Source organism: Protomyctophum bolini, assembly GCF_963924005.1.
Source record: "Protomyctophum bolini genome assembly, chromosome: 6".
NCBI lineage: Eukaryota > Metazoa > Chordata > Actinopteri > Myctophiformes > Myctophidae > Protomyctophum > Protomyctophum bolini.
The window spans coordinates 28,042,740-28,059,419 of NC_137867.1; the positions used below are offsets into that span (position 1 = coordinate 28,042,740).

At 42.1% G+C, this 16,680-nt stretch overlaps 1 protein-coding gene across 3 annotated transcripts in view; it reads right to left on the bottom strand.

Annotated features, from left to right (window-relative positions):
• The window catches only part of ppp3cca (protein phosphatase 3, catalytic subunit, gamma isozyme, a), a 38,386-nt gene that overhangs the window by 3,965 nt on the left and 17,741 nt on the right, over window positions 1-16,680 (bottom strand). For 2 of the 3 annotated variants that reach the window (XM_080766554.1, XM_080766552.1), the window contains 10 exons: window positions 14,770-14,881; window positions 12,326-12,471; window positions 10,746-10,885; window positions 7,303-7,380; window positions 7,099-7,193; window positions 6,691-6,816; window positions 6,306-6,383; window positions 5,900-5,984; window positions 4,138-4,235; window positions 1,950-1,970 (listed from right to left, as the gene is read on the bottom strand). In XM_080766554.1, coding sequence (XP_080622680.1) covers window positions 1,950-1,970; window positions 4,138-4,235; window positions 5,900-5,984; window positions 6,306-6,383; window positions 6,691-6,816; window positions 7,099-7,193; window positions 7,303-7,380; window positions 10,746-10,885; window positions 12,326-12,471; window positions 14,770-14,881 — 979 coding nt within the window. The remainder of the gene's footprint in view (window positions 1-1,949; window positions 1,971-4,137; window positions 4,236-5,899; window positions 5,985-6,305; window positions 6,384-6,690; window positions 6,817-7,098; window positions 7,194-7,302; window positions 7,381-10,745; window positions 10,886-12,325; window positions 12,472-14,769; window positions 14,882-16,680) is intronic. The other variant, XM_080766553.1, reaches the window with a different exon arrangement.

The following is a 16,680-nucleotide window of genomic DNA, read 5'->3' on the forward strand; positions in this document are numbered from 1 at the left end:
AGCATTGTACTAACACATTTCTTTAGGTTTAGCTTTCGATTTATACATCACAACTTAAACATTTCCCTGGAGAAAGATCCAATGATCCATTCCATGTTACAGCTGCACCTAAAACACACAAGACAGTGTCTGCATAGTGCAGAGAAGACCAGTGAACACAACACATGCACACTAGTGACACCTAGTGTCCAGACTTCAGTGGGGCAAGCTACGTCACAACACCTCACACCAAAGAGCACTTACGGTAAGGTTCCCACAGCCAAGAAAACATGTGCAAATAAGAAATAGACTGTAAGTGACCATTCAACACAAAAAAGTCATCAACAGTAACACAAGATAAAATGGAATAACCTAGGGTGAAGGTTTTAGATGGTAGATTTACAGCTAACACCAACAAGGAATGATAGCCAAAGGGTACTCTTGCACTACCAGGTATATGTGACAAATACACACTACTAGTGTGCATTCTCAAATGCATTCTGTTTTGACCAGATGAACCTTAGCGTCCCTAGGGCATGTTATAATGGCAAAAATAGCAGTTTAGCCATTTTTGGCAAAGAGAGAGAAAATGAGGGGACCAAGTACAGATCCTTGGGGGACCCTGGTCAATAACGTATGTACGGTTGAAGTGGTTAACTGGCAATCTGGCTCTGGTTACTACTATTAATATTTGATATTCATATCAAAGTAAACACGCTGTGCAGTGTCTGAGAAAAAGTTGTGTTGAAAAGCACTAGGTGTAACATGTCAACATAGGAGGGATGGGCGGAGACCAGAGAAGAGAAGACAGTGTAGCAACAGCCAAGCAGCATAACAGGATTAACCTCTGAAAATATCCTTGAGCGGGGAGGTCCCCAGCCTTATCTGAGCCAGGTCTTAGAAGGCTTTTCTGTGGTACACTTGGCTACACATCTCGAGCCCATGTGACCTCTGCCTACTGCTGCTTGTAAATAAGTGACTGTCACTGGCCTAATTCCCATTATATTAGGGACTGTTCGATATTCATAGGAAGGGGTCACAGGAGGTGGGTTCTTAAAAAGGGGATATAAATTTGAATCGACCAAATGGAAATTATGAAATGGATGTGATACAGAGATGGGACATTTAAATGGTTAACCGTGTACATGCATGCACTGGTAAACACTTGTTCTGTTGTTCAAGTGACCGTCAGCAACGTATTCACTCTGGGACATAAGGCATCTCCAGACATTGCAATAAAGCTGTGTAGTGCCAGGGTTCCATATGCACCACAGACATTAACTTTCTCCTGTAGGATGTATCCAATGTGTATCAAATATCCAACGTTTCTGGCTGGCACAAAATGTACAATATTAGAATAATTTTAATAACACATTTGGTAGAGCCCCTGCCCAACTGATATTTCGGTCTGGCAGATATATCAGCATAACTTGACTATTATGACAAACAAACAGGCATGTCATAATAGGCGAAAAAATACTAACAAATTAAACTTCACTGCAATGTGATGCGCTTCTAAATCAGCTATATTTAAAAAAGTTTAATTTAGGTGTATTTTATATTTACTTGTTCACTGTATAATTAAAGTTATATATTGAGGGTTAAATACTTAATTTAAATAAATTAACAAATGCTATAATCAAATTGATTAGAACTTAAGACATTGGTAGGTCGGGCTTTAATATGATCTGTTTGGCAAGAGTAGGAAAAAAGTTTTCATGTTTTCTAATTGCATGTCTGTATACAGTGTATGTAGTCATACATTTATTATAAAATGAATGTATGTCACTGATGATGCAAGAGCAGCCAATGGTTTTGCAGCACACCAATCTGTGACATAATTTAACACACACAAAAGGGTGACGCAAATAAAAGTAATGCAACAGTACATGGATACGTTAAGTAGGGTTGTCTTTTTAAAGGTTGCACATCACACACACAAGGGTTGACCTACAGAGAGACATGCGTACCTTCAGGCGCCTCAATGATGGCTATAGTATAGTACGAGTAGATGTGAGAGGAGGGGGGAAAGAAGTCGTCAAACGAAACCAGATAACAAATCAAACATGTCACATTACACAAGTGGTTCTCAAACATTTTCATGTCAAGGACCCCCAAATTGAAGTGCATTTGGCCGTGGACCCCCATAAGGCCATATGAAGACACTTTGACAGAGAAGATCTGTCAATATTTGTCAAAACCTCTCAAAAATAGTAGTTCTACAAGCTCACAATATGTTGTGATGCGACGTGTTGTGAGCTTGTAGACCAGCTTTTTTTCCTTTTTTTTAATAGCTAGAAAAGTTAGTGGGGCTTTAGAATTCTGTTGCTCCATTTGCAGGAGACCCCTTGGAACTCCTTCAAGGACCCCTGGGAGTCCCTGGACCACACTTTGAGAACTAGAGCATTAACACATACAGCTGACAGTATGATCACTATCAGGGAAAACAAAGCACATAAAAAGGTCAACACCCACAGCAGCACTGTAATAATGGTTGCAAAATGACCAGCCACAAGTCAAACTGTAGTATCGTTTGGCAAAGATTAATTTTGTTCTCCATGTGTATACATAATTCCACAAATCAACTATGTACATGCATATAACATGTATTTTGTTTTCTTACATCAGAGTAGAGTACATATTTTAATCAGTGGAAGAACAGCATACATGATAATCTCAAAAGGAAATATTATGATTGATTTATATAAATGATATTCTTCAACATTAAATCATATCATGGAGAAGTCATTATACCGAGTTCCAACATTAACCAAAGCTAGGAGTCACTAGGAGTGCGAGTGAACAGGCTGGTGGGTGGGAGGGAGAAAAAAGATAGAAACCCCTGTTGAAATAAGATGGCGTTGGTTTTAAAGTGTCAGGAGAGATGAGAGGGGATGTGGTAGAAGCACTGTGAAAGACACAGTAATAAACCGCTGTCATGGCCACTAACAAATGCACATTTGGACACCCACGCACAGTCATACAGTACAGTGGCAATGACTCATAATTAACGCACAGGCATGATCACACAAACACACCAAGAGGCCTGATCTAAAATAAGAAATCCACCATTTGACCACCACCTATTCTGGCAGAATAATCAACACCGCAAGCTGGGAGAATAAAATAATAAGTGAGAGTGTGTGTGCCATCTCATTTGTCAGAAAAATGTGTATACAGGTATGTGATAAATTAGTCTCTGCTCTGATAACAGCCTGCAGGGCAGGAAGTGTAGCAGCAGCCATCTTTCTACCTCAGTAGCAATTAAGTACTCATTTTCCGTGACACTTGGAAAAACAAACTGGAATGGGGCAACTAATCTTCCCTGCATTTAGAAACAAGGTTTTGCATTTTTGATAGATTGACACACACACACACACACACACACACACACACACACACACACACACACACACACACACACACACACACACACACACACTCTCTCTCTCTACAGTCAAGACAAAAACTAGTCACGGAGGACAAGGACATTATGAAGCGGCTGATTTATTCCCACCCATATGATTTTCAACTTGACTAGGTAATTTCTCTAAGAAGGGAGTATGAGAGCTTTGGAATGGACACAGATGGCATTTCTAACAAAAGGTCACCACATCACTCTCTCTCATGCCTCACCACGGCAAATCTACACCCCCAGCATGGTGTGCTGACAGGGTCCTTCGGTGGGTCGAGGCCACATTCTGACCTTTAGATCAGGGAGTAAAAGGCCCACTTCAAGTGAGAGGCACACGTCCCCAGGCCAGCCCACCTACAGCCGAGCCCAAAGGCTTTGTGGTGCTGTGGAGGAAGGTGGTAGGGAGGGTGGGCGGACCGTGTTGATCCAAAAGCAGGCAAATTCTCCTGCTGTGAGCGTGAGACCATTAATTTAGCACCCTTCAAAAAGGAGACTGACTGGTTCATCGCAGAGCAAAAGTAGAGCCAATATATGCATAAGGCTAGTCTACTACCACTGATGAATGGCATTTATCAACATCAAGTAAATGGAATTTACTCGTTAATATTATTTAGGCTAACCAATTATTACAGCCCACTTTTAATTTGGCTGGGCGACCTGGTCGGGTTTGGTTAGTGAGGGCAGACAAAATCAAGGAGGCTTGAAGAAAATACAAAACGTAGAGGAATGAAATGTCAACTTACCACTCTCTATGGTCTGTTTGCCCCCTGACAACACCCCCATAGGCAGGGTACCAGTGGGAGTTAATCCTTTGAGTGTTAACACACTCTCACTCTCTTCCCTGGAATAGGCACACACATAATAGTACACACTTCAGGCCTGTCATTTAACAGGACAGCAGCAGAGTAGCTTAGCAGTTTAGATATCATCTTATCCCCAACCTGCTCTGGATAAGAATGTGAACTAGACAAATTGCTACCACATGACCATGTCCCCTTTACCAATTCCATTTAATTTGAGGCTATTTATTATCTTGAAAACATGTGCAGCAAAGTTACCAAAAATTAAGAGCTGTGTGGTGAAATGTTGCTAGGGGACAGTTTCATGTGACTAGAATGAATAACTCCAATCATTTGCGAGAATGTCAATTATGTCAGTTATTTTTTTAAATTCCCATTAACTATTTACAAAGTACAAGCATTTTTACCATTTAGACAAACTCTCCCAAATAATTATGACATTTCAGTAATTGTTCTAAATGTATATTCCTGCTGTTTTACATACAGACAACCATAGTAGATTGGCCATGGACACACAGTAAGACACAGACAGTCTTTTGGCAGCTCAATCCCTAGGAGCCATGCCATGAACATAAACAAAACTGACCGCTCTCTCAAAATCCAGCCCACTTTTGTACAGTCTGACAGACTAGGGACAGCAGCATTTATCTGGAATAACGACTAATGGCATTATGCTTCCGAGCGTGCATCGTGACTCATGAGCTGCCAGCTCATAATCCTTTCATGGAGGCGCCATGTTTTCAAACACAACTTCATTGTTCAGAATGTGCACTCAAACTGACTCCTTTCAATTTAATTAACACTCTCCCTTAGCATCTTCTTCAGCCCCACACACCGTGTGTGTGTGTGCGCGTGTGTTCCATTTGGCTATTCAGACTTTCCTTTTATTCTCCAACAAAATCCTTTTTTCCCCGCAGTAGCATGCCTTCATGTTATACAGCTTGGTGTTAGGGCTGGGTGATATTATTGACTAATTAAATATCGCAATATTCTAGGAATGGACCCAAATCTCAGAGAGTTCGGATACTCACTTATATAGTATTTGATTTCGAACAGCCCCACCGCCACCTCCCCCTCCCCCCTTCACAGCCACATTAAGTCTGCACACAGTTAATGAGGATAGTACACTTTCAAATTTCCATGTTAACCTGCTGCCTGCTAGTGTGGGGATGACTGTGAGATATACTCCTCTCACCTCCATAAATTAAACAGAACAATGATTACTTAGGTTCCTTACGTTTTTACACTATGCCAAACCATAACGTCACCAAAACTATGCCTAAACCCAGCCAGAACCTCACAAAAACTATGGCTAGACTGATATTTAGGGATTACTATTGGTACTTTCAGAACATATTTCACACAAATGCACATTTTGAGAAAAATGATGATTAGTAATGTGGATGTCCATGACCAGATAGAAAGGTTCATTGTTCATAAGATCATATCATTATAATTGCAGACTTACAGTTGAAGTAATGCTTTCAGAATGATGGGAGTGATATAATAAGGAGTGATTAAGGAGTAGTCTTTTCAAAATGATGGGGGAGTGATAAGGAGTGATTAAGCACTAAAATGTGGTCGAGTGGAGTCCCTCAGCACTCTATGCTAATGTAGAGCCCGGTTAATTTGATCTGTTATGTTCAGCAAAAGCTTTCCCTGCAATACAGAGTTATTAGGAGTAGGAGTAGAGGCGATTCCAGACCTGAGGACGGAGAAGACTCGGGCCATCTTTCCGACGGCGCGGATCTTGTTCCGGATGACCTCCTTGCGCATAGCCGAGGTGCCTCCTGTAACCATGTAGTAAACCGCATGAACACCAAGACACGGTACACAGTAATATTCACCTCTGCTCTCAACAGTGACATTAATGCCATTACCTTTGCATTTACTGTAAAGCATTTCTGTCAGTCAATAATCCCTAGTGCAAGGGAGACCACCACTGCAATACATGTAAACTCTCATCTAGTTCATGCTAGTTACAGTAGACGGCTTTAAATGCTCCTGTTTGAAGCCTTTGGCTGTGATGCAGACAGTAGCATGTCTGCTTAGTGTGGTCAAAGGATGAACTTTGAGCTCCAGGGTTCTCTCTGTTGTGTCCTCAGCCTCACCTTCACAAAGGTCATCTCCCTCCGACATGAGCTCATCATCAGAGCAGATGTTCAACACGTTCACTAGCATCTCCGTCACTGTGGGTGCAGAGGGAGGACGCTTTATTATGAAGCATAAATTACATGAAAACATACAACTCCACCTTAGCCGCGTCAAATAAAATCCATTGCACATTTGAGAAAGGACGAACAATATATTTTGTAGAAAAAGGCTGAATAACACACAACACATAACAAGTACTCCCCAGATCCCCAGACATTCCCTGTCTGGATATTGCAGAAATTCTATCATGGGAACTAGGAACCCCTTGTCCATCACATTGTCCACTGTATGGGGAGAGAACAACAATAGGAGTACATCTAGTGCAGAGAGAATGAAACAAACCTTTTTCCCCAACAAAAGGCAGAGACCACGTAAAGACGTCCATGAAGTTGGGAAGCCAGTAAGGATGGGGAGAGCAGTTGAACTGTCGGATGTTCATCACGTTGTTCTCATATTTTAATACAGCAGCTAATGAGAGAGAGAGAAAGTTTATCCCAAGCTAACTTTTCCTATGTGGATGTATAACCTTTTATGACAGCAAATGCACAATTTGGATGGTTTTGTGAAGATATTTGATTTGTAAGTTGCAATGAAACACAGCTCTGTTTACACTTTTCTCTATTCCCATTTCATTGCACATATGTTTTGATATGTTTTCTCATGCCAATGAAGCCCATTTGAATCGAGAGAGAGAGAAAGAGAGAGAGAGAGAGAGAGAGAGAGAGAGAGAGAGAGAGAGCTAGCTCAAACCTTTGTTGTTGTAGACGTCTAAGTAATTTGGAGCAGAAAAGATTGTGATTAGTGAAGGGAAGCCTGTAGTCTGGCTCTTTCTGTACATCCGATACCTGTGCCACAAAGAAAACAATGACAATTAATTAATTAGACAACACCTGAAGATAAACTACTGTGATACACAGAGGTGCATTGTTACTTGTTAAATCCCTGCTGACCTACCCGGCGTCCTGCGCTTCATGGGCCCTTATTACCGACAGCAGGTTATTATTTACCAAAAAGTCGCACACCGCTGAGTAACTGTGACAGAGATGGACAGAGAAGTACAAAGAGAGAGAGAGAGACATCAGAATAAATTATTAGTAGACACATGTTAATGTCTATGACAATGCTTTGTTTGATACACCACAGTGGTTTGGCAGCAAAGGTTTCCTGACAGGCACAGAGAATTTCCAGATGCTGCAAAAACACAAGTTTCCCCTGAGTCAGCTGGCCATCAGACATGCAGAACCTCACATACTAATAAACAGCCTCAGAATAGCATTGCTTTACAATAGCAATAGTGATTATGACCTATTCCACAGAAGATGACACACAAAGAGAAAAAGTAAAACTGTGAGGTAAAAGCCATAAGTCTGTCGTTTACTGCCGTTTACATATAGGTTTGACTGATTGAACAGCATGACAATATATTAGCCGGACAATATTGGTCTCAATGCTCCACCACATGATGGCGGAAAAGAGAACAATGACATGCCCATCCCCATGCCCATTGTTTTTTTTGGTCACAGATTGTCCACACCACAGCTGTCTTACATTCCATGTGATCATGTTGATTGTTCCAGTGGGTTGTATAAAGATGCGTTTCTCTGTTTTCACATTTAGTCTGAGGAACTGCCTTGTGCTCGAAACGTCACAGTCACTTATGGTACAATAAAAGCATATGTCGCATTGGAGCCCTCAGTGCGCGAGCGTTTTCTCCATTTTATTCCCCACATGATAGCCCAACACGGCTATTTCCACAATGTTTATCTGTGGAACAGAGTCAAACTAAATTGAATGTCTCAACTCCTACATTCCAAGTGCTTGTCAGGGAGGGGGGTCCACAGTTCAAATATGATTATTTTGGAGGGGTCACAGCATGAGGAAACAAATGTTTACATTGCCAAAGCAAGCATCTCTGATTTGCCTACCGAACTCCCCCTTGTTTGACGCATGCAGAAGCTTGCCTCCCCTGTAATGACGTCCGAGATGGGGTACATAGCGCCAAGAGCGCCTAGAACAGCAGTCTCTTCCTGGTTTCTGACGCTAGTGCACAGCTTCAACTTGTAGCATTGAAGTTGAAGCGCACAAGCATCATTTCAATCCACCAGCTGTTTAAAAACCTGTAAGAGACACCTGATCTAGGCGGTATTTGACGCGACAAGTGTGCCTGCACCCCTACAGAGGCCGCAGAGCCTGAGGAGGCGTCTACCTTTTTATGTCTATGGTACAGCCAACCAGACAAGAGACTGTGGGGGTACAGCCAACCAGACAAGAGACTGTGAGGGTACAGCCAACCAGAGACAAGACTGTGGGGGTACAGCCAACCAGAAAAGAGACTGTACAGCCAACCAGACAAGAGACTGAGTGGGTACAGCCAACCAGACAGAGACTGTGAGGGTACAGCCAACCAGACAGAGACTGTGAGGGTACAGCCAACCAGACAGAGACTGTGAGGGTACAGCCAACCAGACAAGAGACTGAGTGGGTACAGCCAACCAGACAGAGACTGTGTGGGTACAGCCAACCAGACAGAGACTGAGGGGGTACAGCCAACCAGACAGACTGTGAGGGGGTACAGCCAACCAGACAGAGACTGTGAGTGGGTACAGCCAACCAGACAAAGACTGTGAGTGGGTACAGCCAAACAGACAGAGACTGAGGGGGTACAGCCAACCAGACAGAGACTGTGAGGGGGTACAGCCAACCAGACAGAGACTGTGAGGGGGTACAGCCAACCAGACAGAGACTGAGTGGGTACAGCCAACCAGACAGAGACTGTGAGGGGGTACAGCCAAACAGACAGAGGCTGAAGGGGTACAGCCAACCAGACAGAGACTGTGAGGGGGTACAGCCAACCAGGCAGACTGTGAGGGGGTACAGCCAACCAGACAAAGACTGTGAGTGTGTACAGCCAACCAGACAGAGACTGAGGGGGTACAGCCAACCAGACAGAGACTGTGAGGGGGTACAGCCAACCAGACAGAGGCTGTGAGGGGGTACAGCCAACCAGACAGAGACTGTGAGGGGGTACAGCCAACCAGACAGAGACTGTGAGGGGGTACAGCCAACCAGACAAAGACTGTGAATGTGTACAGCCAACCAGACAGAGACTGAGGGGGTACAGCCAACCAGACAGAGACTGTGAGGGGGTACAGCCAACCAGACAGAGGCTGTGAGGGGGTACAGCCAACCAGACAGAGACTGTGAGGGGGTACAGCCAACCAGACAGAGACTTTGTGGGTACAGCCAACCAGTCTGACTATAGCCTGGGCAGCATTCCATTTCGAGTTCATGATCCGGTCGGGAGCGGATGGTAACTTTCATCATGTTGTAGTCAATGATTTGTGGTCATCTGGCAGGAAACCACAAGGCGGGATCAGTACTATGAATGGGTACTTCTTATTCCGTATTGTGGTTTCCTGCCTGATGACTACAAAATAGTGACTACAACATGACGTAAATTACCATCCGCTCCAGACCGGTTCACACGGCGATTTTGGAACACAGATCGAGGTTAGTCTGACTAAAAGAGCTCAGAGAGAGGTCGGCTGAACTTGACGAGGCAATGGCTGGGCTATTCCTTCTGGCCCAGCCACGCCTCCTCAACCAGCCCACTGCTGATAGACTGTTCAGGAAATTAGCTAGCCACCTGCAACTGATTAGATCAACAGTAGTCTGAGATGGAACAGTTTCCTGACAATTAGCACATCAATGCATTGCACTGGATATGAGACTCAGCTCAATGAGTGCTGATTTTATTTATTAGTTTAATTCATTTACCGTTCTAATGTGCAAAGAATTATGGTTGTACCATGGTGAGAAAACATATCCTAACTGTGATTTTCTTGTAGAATTTTATATGAATTATGTAATTTCATTTCAGTTCAATTTTGTTGACACTCTTATTCAGAACACCAGAAAACTACTTTATATATACATACAACAGGGTTTCTCACCAAAAACAATAGAATTAGCAGCATCAAATGGCAACTTTTCTATAAATATTTTCTATATATAAAATGTAAAAGCCAGAAGGGTGAGCCAGAAGTAAGCTTCAATTCATATACTGTGTTTGAGAAAAATCTAGCAGTATTGTTTAGTGTATTGCAAAGTGGCTCACAACCTCAGCCTGATGGCCTCAAATGTCTAATATCTCCCCTGAGCCATAGGCAATTGCCTTTTGCCAATTGCTTAGTGGTCAAGACGTCGGATTTCCTCGCGGGAGACACAGGCTTGATTCCCAGGTGTTACATTTTTGCAACATCATTTGTGTGACAACCTGTCACCACTGTCTCTCCATTGAAAGATTACAGCTTTGTGATGCCTACATATTGAATTAGCTCTTTTGTTTTCCTTCTTTTTTTGACTAGCCTTTCTTGGTAGAATAAAAGCTCTGATACCTGAAAAAGTACGAGCAGCCTCTGACAGAGTTGTGGTTAAAGTGTTCGGATGTCTTTTCACTGCCGTAGTCCTCACCGGGGTCAGCCCAGATGAGATCACACATGGGCCCAAAGGCTGGAGGCTCTTTAAACCTGTCTAACTACAGGGAACAAAACACACAACACACAAACTTAATATGGACGTGCCATAGACCAGTAGTTCTCAAACATTTTAATGTGAAGGTTGCAGTTAACTATGGAATCGCGCATTTCCTGTCAGTTTGTGTGTTGGTCGGGCACGTGACATCATCAGGGATGGAGCATATGACATCACATGACATCATCAGGGATGGAGCACATGACATCACGTGACATCACGGATGGAGATCTCTGATGTCATCAATAGTAAGCCCATATATGGAGATCCCTGATGTCATCAATATTGGCCAGCAACTCGACATCTGATCTCAAACCTCAAATTCTTAGATTTTGACCGATACCTGTCCATTCAAACTCTAGACGGGCCTGCCCCAAAGTTATTAGTGCTGCCGTTCTCAACAGGCCCGAAAATTAAGATCTTACCCCCCATGCCAAAGCACCAGCGCTCGCCCAGCAGCCTGCTGTCACTCAGGCGGATGCGTGCATCGGCCCTTTAGGGCGAGGTCGCTTCTCGTCCTCAGGCGTCTTACTGGTTAAATTATTCAAACTTTTTTATAATTCAATTCAAGATTTTTCTGATACAAGCTGCCAAAATGAGTTTTCTCAGACGGGTGGCTGGCATCTCCCTTAGAGATAGGGTGAGAGGTTCAGTCACGTGGGAGAGACTGAGTAGAGTCGCTGCTTCTTAGCTTGGAAAGGAGCCAGCATATTTGGTTTTGTCATCTGGTTAGGATGCCTCTCGGGCGTCTCCCCAGGGAGGTCCTCGATGCACGTCCCGCTGGGGAAGATCAAGGATGAGTTGGAGGGTTTATATCTCCAATATCAGTGCCGAGGAGCACTTCTTTGATTCATATTTAATTTGATCACAGTTAAACAGGGGAAATGTTATCCCCTAGTTCAGAGGGTCCCAACCACCAGTACGCGGCCCGAGACATATACCACCGGTACGCGAAGCGGCCAGGAATTCAGTTTCTCGTCCGTGAATATAACCTTACAGCGGAGAAAAGTTGACTCTGTCGCAATACCAAGGATTCGCCAGTGATTTCAGGTCACTGTAGTTCACGAGCAGGGAGCTAGCCCCTTGTTTATAAACAGCTTTGAGTCCTTTCTACTTCCGTGTTGCATAAGCATAACAGTGACATCACTGTTGAATCCTTGGCATCTTAATCGTAGTCTTAGTTTCACATGCGTTCATGATGCTTCACAACAAGCTGTCCTATTTTGTCACGTTCCGATTTTGCGCTAATGAAATGCTGATGTGTACCTTTAGTGCAGAAAAAATGTTATTCGATTATACTCATGAGTAAAAAGCTACAAATCAATTACCTGCATTAATTCATCTAAATATTGTGCAGTGGTTTAAAATAAATATTGCAATATTGAAAAATATCAACATGTTTACTAGATTCATATGGTTGTATCAGAGTGGTTGTATCACATACTTTCCTAATGTCGTCAAGGCAGTTGATTTCTGGTGAAAGTCCGCCATGTACACACAGGAACTGTTGGTTGAGGAGGGCAGCGAGGGGCAAGCAATCGAAGGCCTCCATGCAGGCATCATACACCCGCTCTGAGTATTTGATTTTACCTGACATTAAAACAAACAGACATGTGGTAAACTTTGCTACTGGAAAAAGAGTGAGAGGACAAGGGCCCCCTCGTAATTGTGATGCTGTATCTCAATGGGACTAAACTGTACTATAAATAAAGGTCAAATACAAAATATTGTTGTTCTATGTTCCATCAAAGTGTCCTTCAGTAAGGCTCTAAAGCCTAAACCTTGATCTACTAACTCACTTTTGGAAATATACCAACAGCAACAACAAATAAAAACGGACAGTTTTATCTGCTCTCAGGTGTTGTCTTACTTGATGTTTTGCAGGCAATGATCAGCAAAGCTCTTTTGTTTGGGGCACGGCTTGCAATACTTTCATGAGCTGCAGTGTGACTTGCACAACGCTACAGGTGAGATTAAGGAAGGCAGGAAGTAATTTCCTTTTAAGGAGAAGCGAATCTATTGGCTCAGTATTCCTGGTATACCCTGGTTCGATCGAGACCAGACAATACAGGCCTCTGGTGTTAAGGCAAGTATCTTGACCACTGAAAGGGATCATATGCCCCTAAATGTTCAAGATACCGGCAATATTATTATTAATATTAGAATAAATTCAGAATGCTGATGTGATATATTACTTAGAGCTAGCAAGAGATTCTGAAATATAAATTAAGCGATCTGCTTAATGCAAACCATCTTTTATTTACCCAATTAGTTTAAGCACATGCTAATGAGTACTCGTATTATAAAGTAATTATGTTTAAGTATCTCTGTCATGCAGTGTCCTCCGCCTCCACCCTGAAAGGGAGGAGACATTTAGGACTGAAAGCTATTTGCAACTGACAAATTACATTCTGCGGTCTGCCAAAGTGTTTTGGTTTCTAGTATTTGCATACTAATAATGGTACCACACCTGTGTAGCTGATTATCATGGCTCTGATCAAAGCCTAATTTATGCCTGGGTGAAAAGAGAGATTCACATTAAAACATTTCTTCCAGTTGAAAATATGCATTTTTTTTAATTGAGCAAAACTTTTTCACCCAAGCATAAATTAAGCTTCACACTGATTTCTTGTTCTCCCTCTCAAACAAAGGCTCACACCAGCACACCATTTAGTTGAGGTGTTGTGCTGGGTTAGAAAAGATCATGAAGAAAAATAAAACCTGCAAATGTTTCGAGTCAATCGTGTCAAACTCACTCAAGATGTGTGGACCCCAGTCACCCCACCCACAGGTCATGTTAATGAGTGGAACACCACAATAGGATAATGAGGTAAAAATGGAGTGTTCAACATTTATATCCATAACACAACAGTGAAAAAAGCAATGGACAGCATGATTATTAAAATCTAGAGATTTAAATAATCAGGAAACTTAATATTGAGTCTAAAATATAAGTTTAAAAAAAATGAAAAACATGATGAGACCAAGGCACCCTTGTAGAAAAGTGAAAATAAAGTGGCTACTGCATTGCAAGACTAAGAGAGTTAAAAATGGTTATAGTTATAGAAAATGGATGTTTGGAAACTCCTTGTTTATTCCTTTGAGAGACGGTGTAAATCCAAAAGGATTCACACTGTAGCAGCAACTCCTCTTTGAGCATTTAACATGTTCAATCCCCTGATATCTAGAGAGGCCACATTCTGTTTAGTGGACATGAAGTACATTGCACTACAGTGTATTTTGGATCTTTGAATGCTGTATCTGTGTTCAGAAATGCACATCTTCAGCGCTTGGTTGGTTTTACCAACATTGCCTAAGCCAGCAGCTAGATCAAATTTGTGGTTGTACAAATGCCCTTAATTTTTTAATATTTCCCAGTGAGTGTATGTGGAAAAGTGTGGCTTTTGGGATGAAATTGCGCTGTAATTTTCATCAGAGATTCAAGTCAGATATGAAGATTCTGGCGTTTTAGAGAGGATATGCCTGCCTTTCTGTTTGAGATGTGTGTAAAACACCAGAAATATGACTATCTGTGCCTTAATACCTCAATGAATTTATTATTATTCTCTGTCATCTACTTCTGACTGATAAAATAAATAAATACTTCTAACAATTCAAATACCAGTTCCATTTTTTTAACTAATAAATGCTTTACCCAAGGTATTGTTTTTGGCTAATCCAACACATCAGAGCCAAACGAGTAATTATTCCTTCGAAAGGGCCCAGTTTTCCCAAAATTGAAGGAACCCTGACTTTAGCCAAGAGCAGTAGTTCTCAACTCAAGAGTCAACAATGCTTTTTCAATGCCATGCAAATGCTCTTCGCATGCATTTTGTGATTGTGTCCAGACAAACAAGGTTATAATTATAAAAGCCAAACTTCACTTACATTCCTGTTTGAACGTGAAGTACTCGGTTAGGTGCCGGCACTCGTGGTTCCCTCGCAGGAGAAACAGTGTAGTGGGGTGGTTGATCTTAAGCGACCAGAGGTAGAGCACACACTAAGAGAGGGAGGGGTGGAGGGGGATATAGGCAGAGAGAAGCACAAAACGATAGAATTATACAGAAACTGCATAAATAACCTGTGTTCAATTCATAAATCTACATAAATATTCCTATGTGCACATTAGAGGCTCAAACATCGAGGGCACAGGAAGAAAACAGTAGATTCTATCATAAATGATGCATCCCTGGTGAAGCTTTGAAGCCAGACCTAAATGTAATCTGGAGCCGTATTTAATGTGTGACGACAAGAACAGTATAAAAAAGCAGAGGAGGCATTTATAATCCAAATGAGCCCTGCTTCCTCTTCAGTCTCAGACGACAAGGCACTGCTCATTAGTCGCCACTTGCCGCCCTCGGCCCACTCTTTTACATTAACATGCATAAACCACACAGCCCAACACTAAGCCTGGAGAGCAGGATGCCCAAGTAACCGAAGCCAGCAGGTGTGCATTCACGTAAAAAAATATATTTTCTATTGTGTTCTGACCTTTATTATGTATATACTGTATATTTGCTTTCGAAATAATTAAGAAACTCTCTGGTTACCATTTCTAGGATACCGTAGGCTATGCGTTTGAGAAAAAATTAAAATAAAATAGAAAATCTTCACCGTTGCAATGGCCCAATCTCGGCTTGGGCATAAATACAATAGATTTGTTGTATAATTGGTGAGGAATGGCTGAATATCCATGTTCCATCATGATAATTCACCATGGGTTCTTTAAGGGAAGTGTGCAGGGTTTTTGGGGGAACAAGGAAGAGGTGCATGTGTGTGTGTGTGTGTGTGTGTGTGAGAGAAATGTGTTGTCAGAGTGAATTTCTAAAAGGGTTGTCCCAATACTTGATTCCGATTGGCTGGTTACCGTCACGTGACCGGTGTAAATTCCACCGATAACCCACTCCTTCAATCACTGGGGCTACTTGCCGAGCAAAACAAGGAAGTGATGTGGCTCGCTCTGGTGGAGCAAAGCGTAGCTACTTTTGTGAATTCAATCGTTTTATTATTAGGTTAATATTGCTATATGTTTGTAACCGTTTTAGAAAAGCAATAAGCCACTCGAGGCCCCAGCTTACCGGGTATTTTACACTGGCTGCCTATGCCCCCAGCCAGTGTAAAATACCCGGTAACCTGAGACCTCTCGTGGCTTATTGCTTAAGTATACACTATACAATGTGCAAAAAAAATTACACATAGTTCCGCGTGCCCAACATGAAGTTGAAATATTAATTCTTGCAATTTGTACAACCACCCAAAAATGACAAATAGCTCTATTAGTATATTTGTTAAAGGATGACTTCACCCATTTTCAACCAATCGTCATATACAGTACAGTAACTGGTCCTCTCTGGTGGTCATTATAAAATCTGTCTGTCTCACAGGAGGGCTGTGGACACTTCAGAAACAACTCAAGCCTACCAGTGACAATCACTGTTCGGCAGTTTATTTTTTTTCCAAACTAAATAATATTTATTTTATTTTATTAATGCACGAACAATGTGGCTTCCATTATAGCATGCCAACTTTCCAGGAATAGAACGCCTGCAGTTTCTATTAGCTTGGGTTCCTCGTCGATGATGTCACTGGTAGGTGGGTTTCAGAACTGTCCACAGCTCTCCTCTGAGAAACAGACGAGTAGACAAAAATGGTACCATATTATAATGAGCATTAGTCCTTAACTATTAGTCGTCCTTAAATATTACTGTATAATACTCTGAAATTATATTTTAAATAACTATCATAAACATAACACCTAATTTGACTGGACTGAAATCAGACCTGGAAACTCATGAGGGG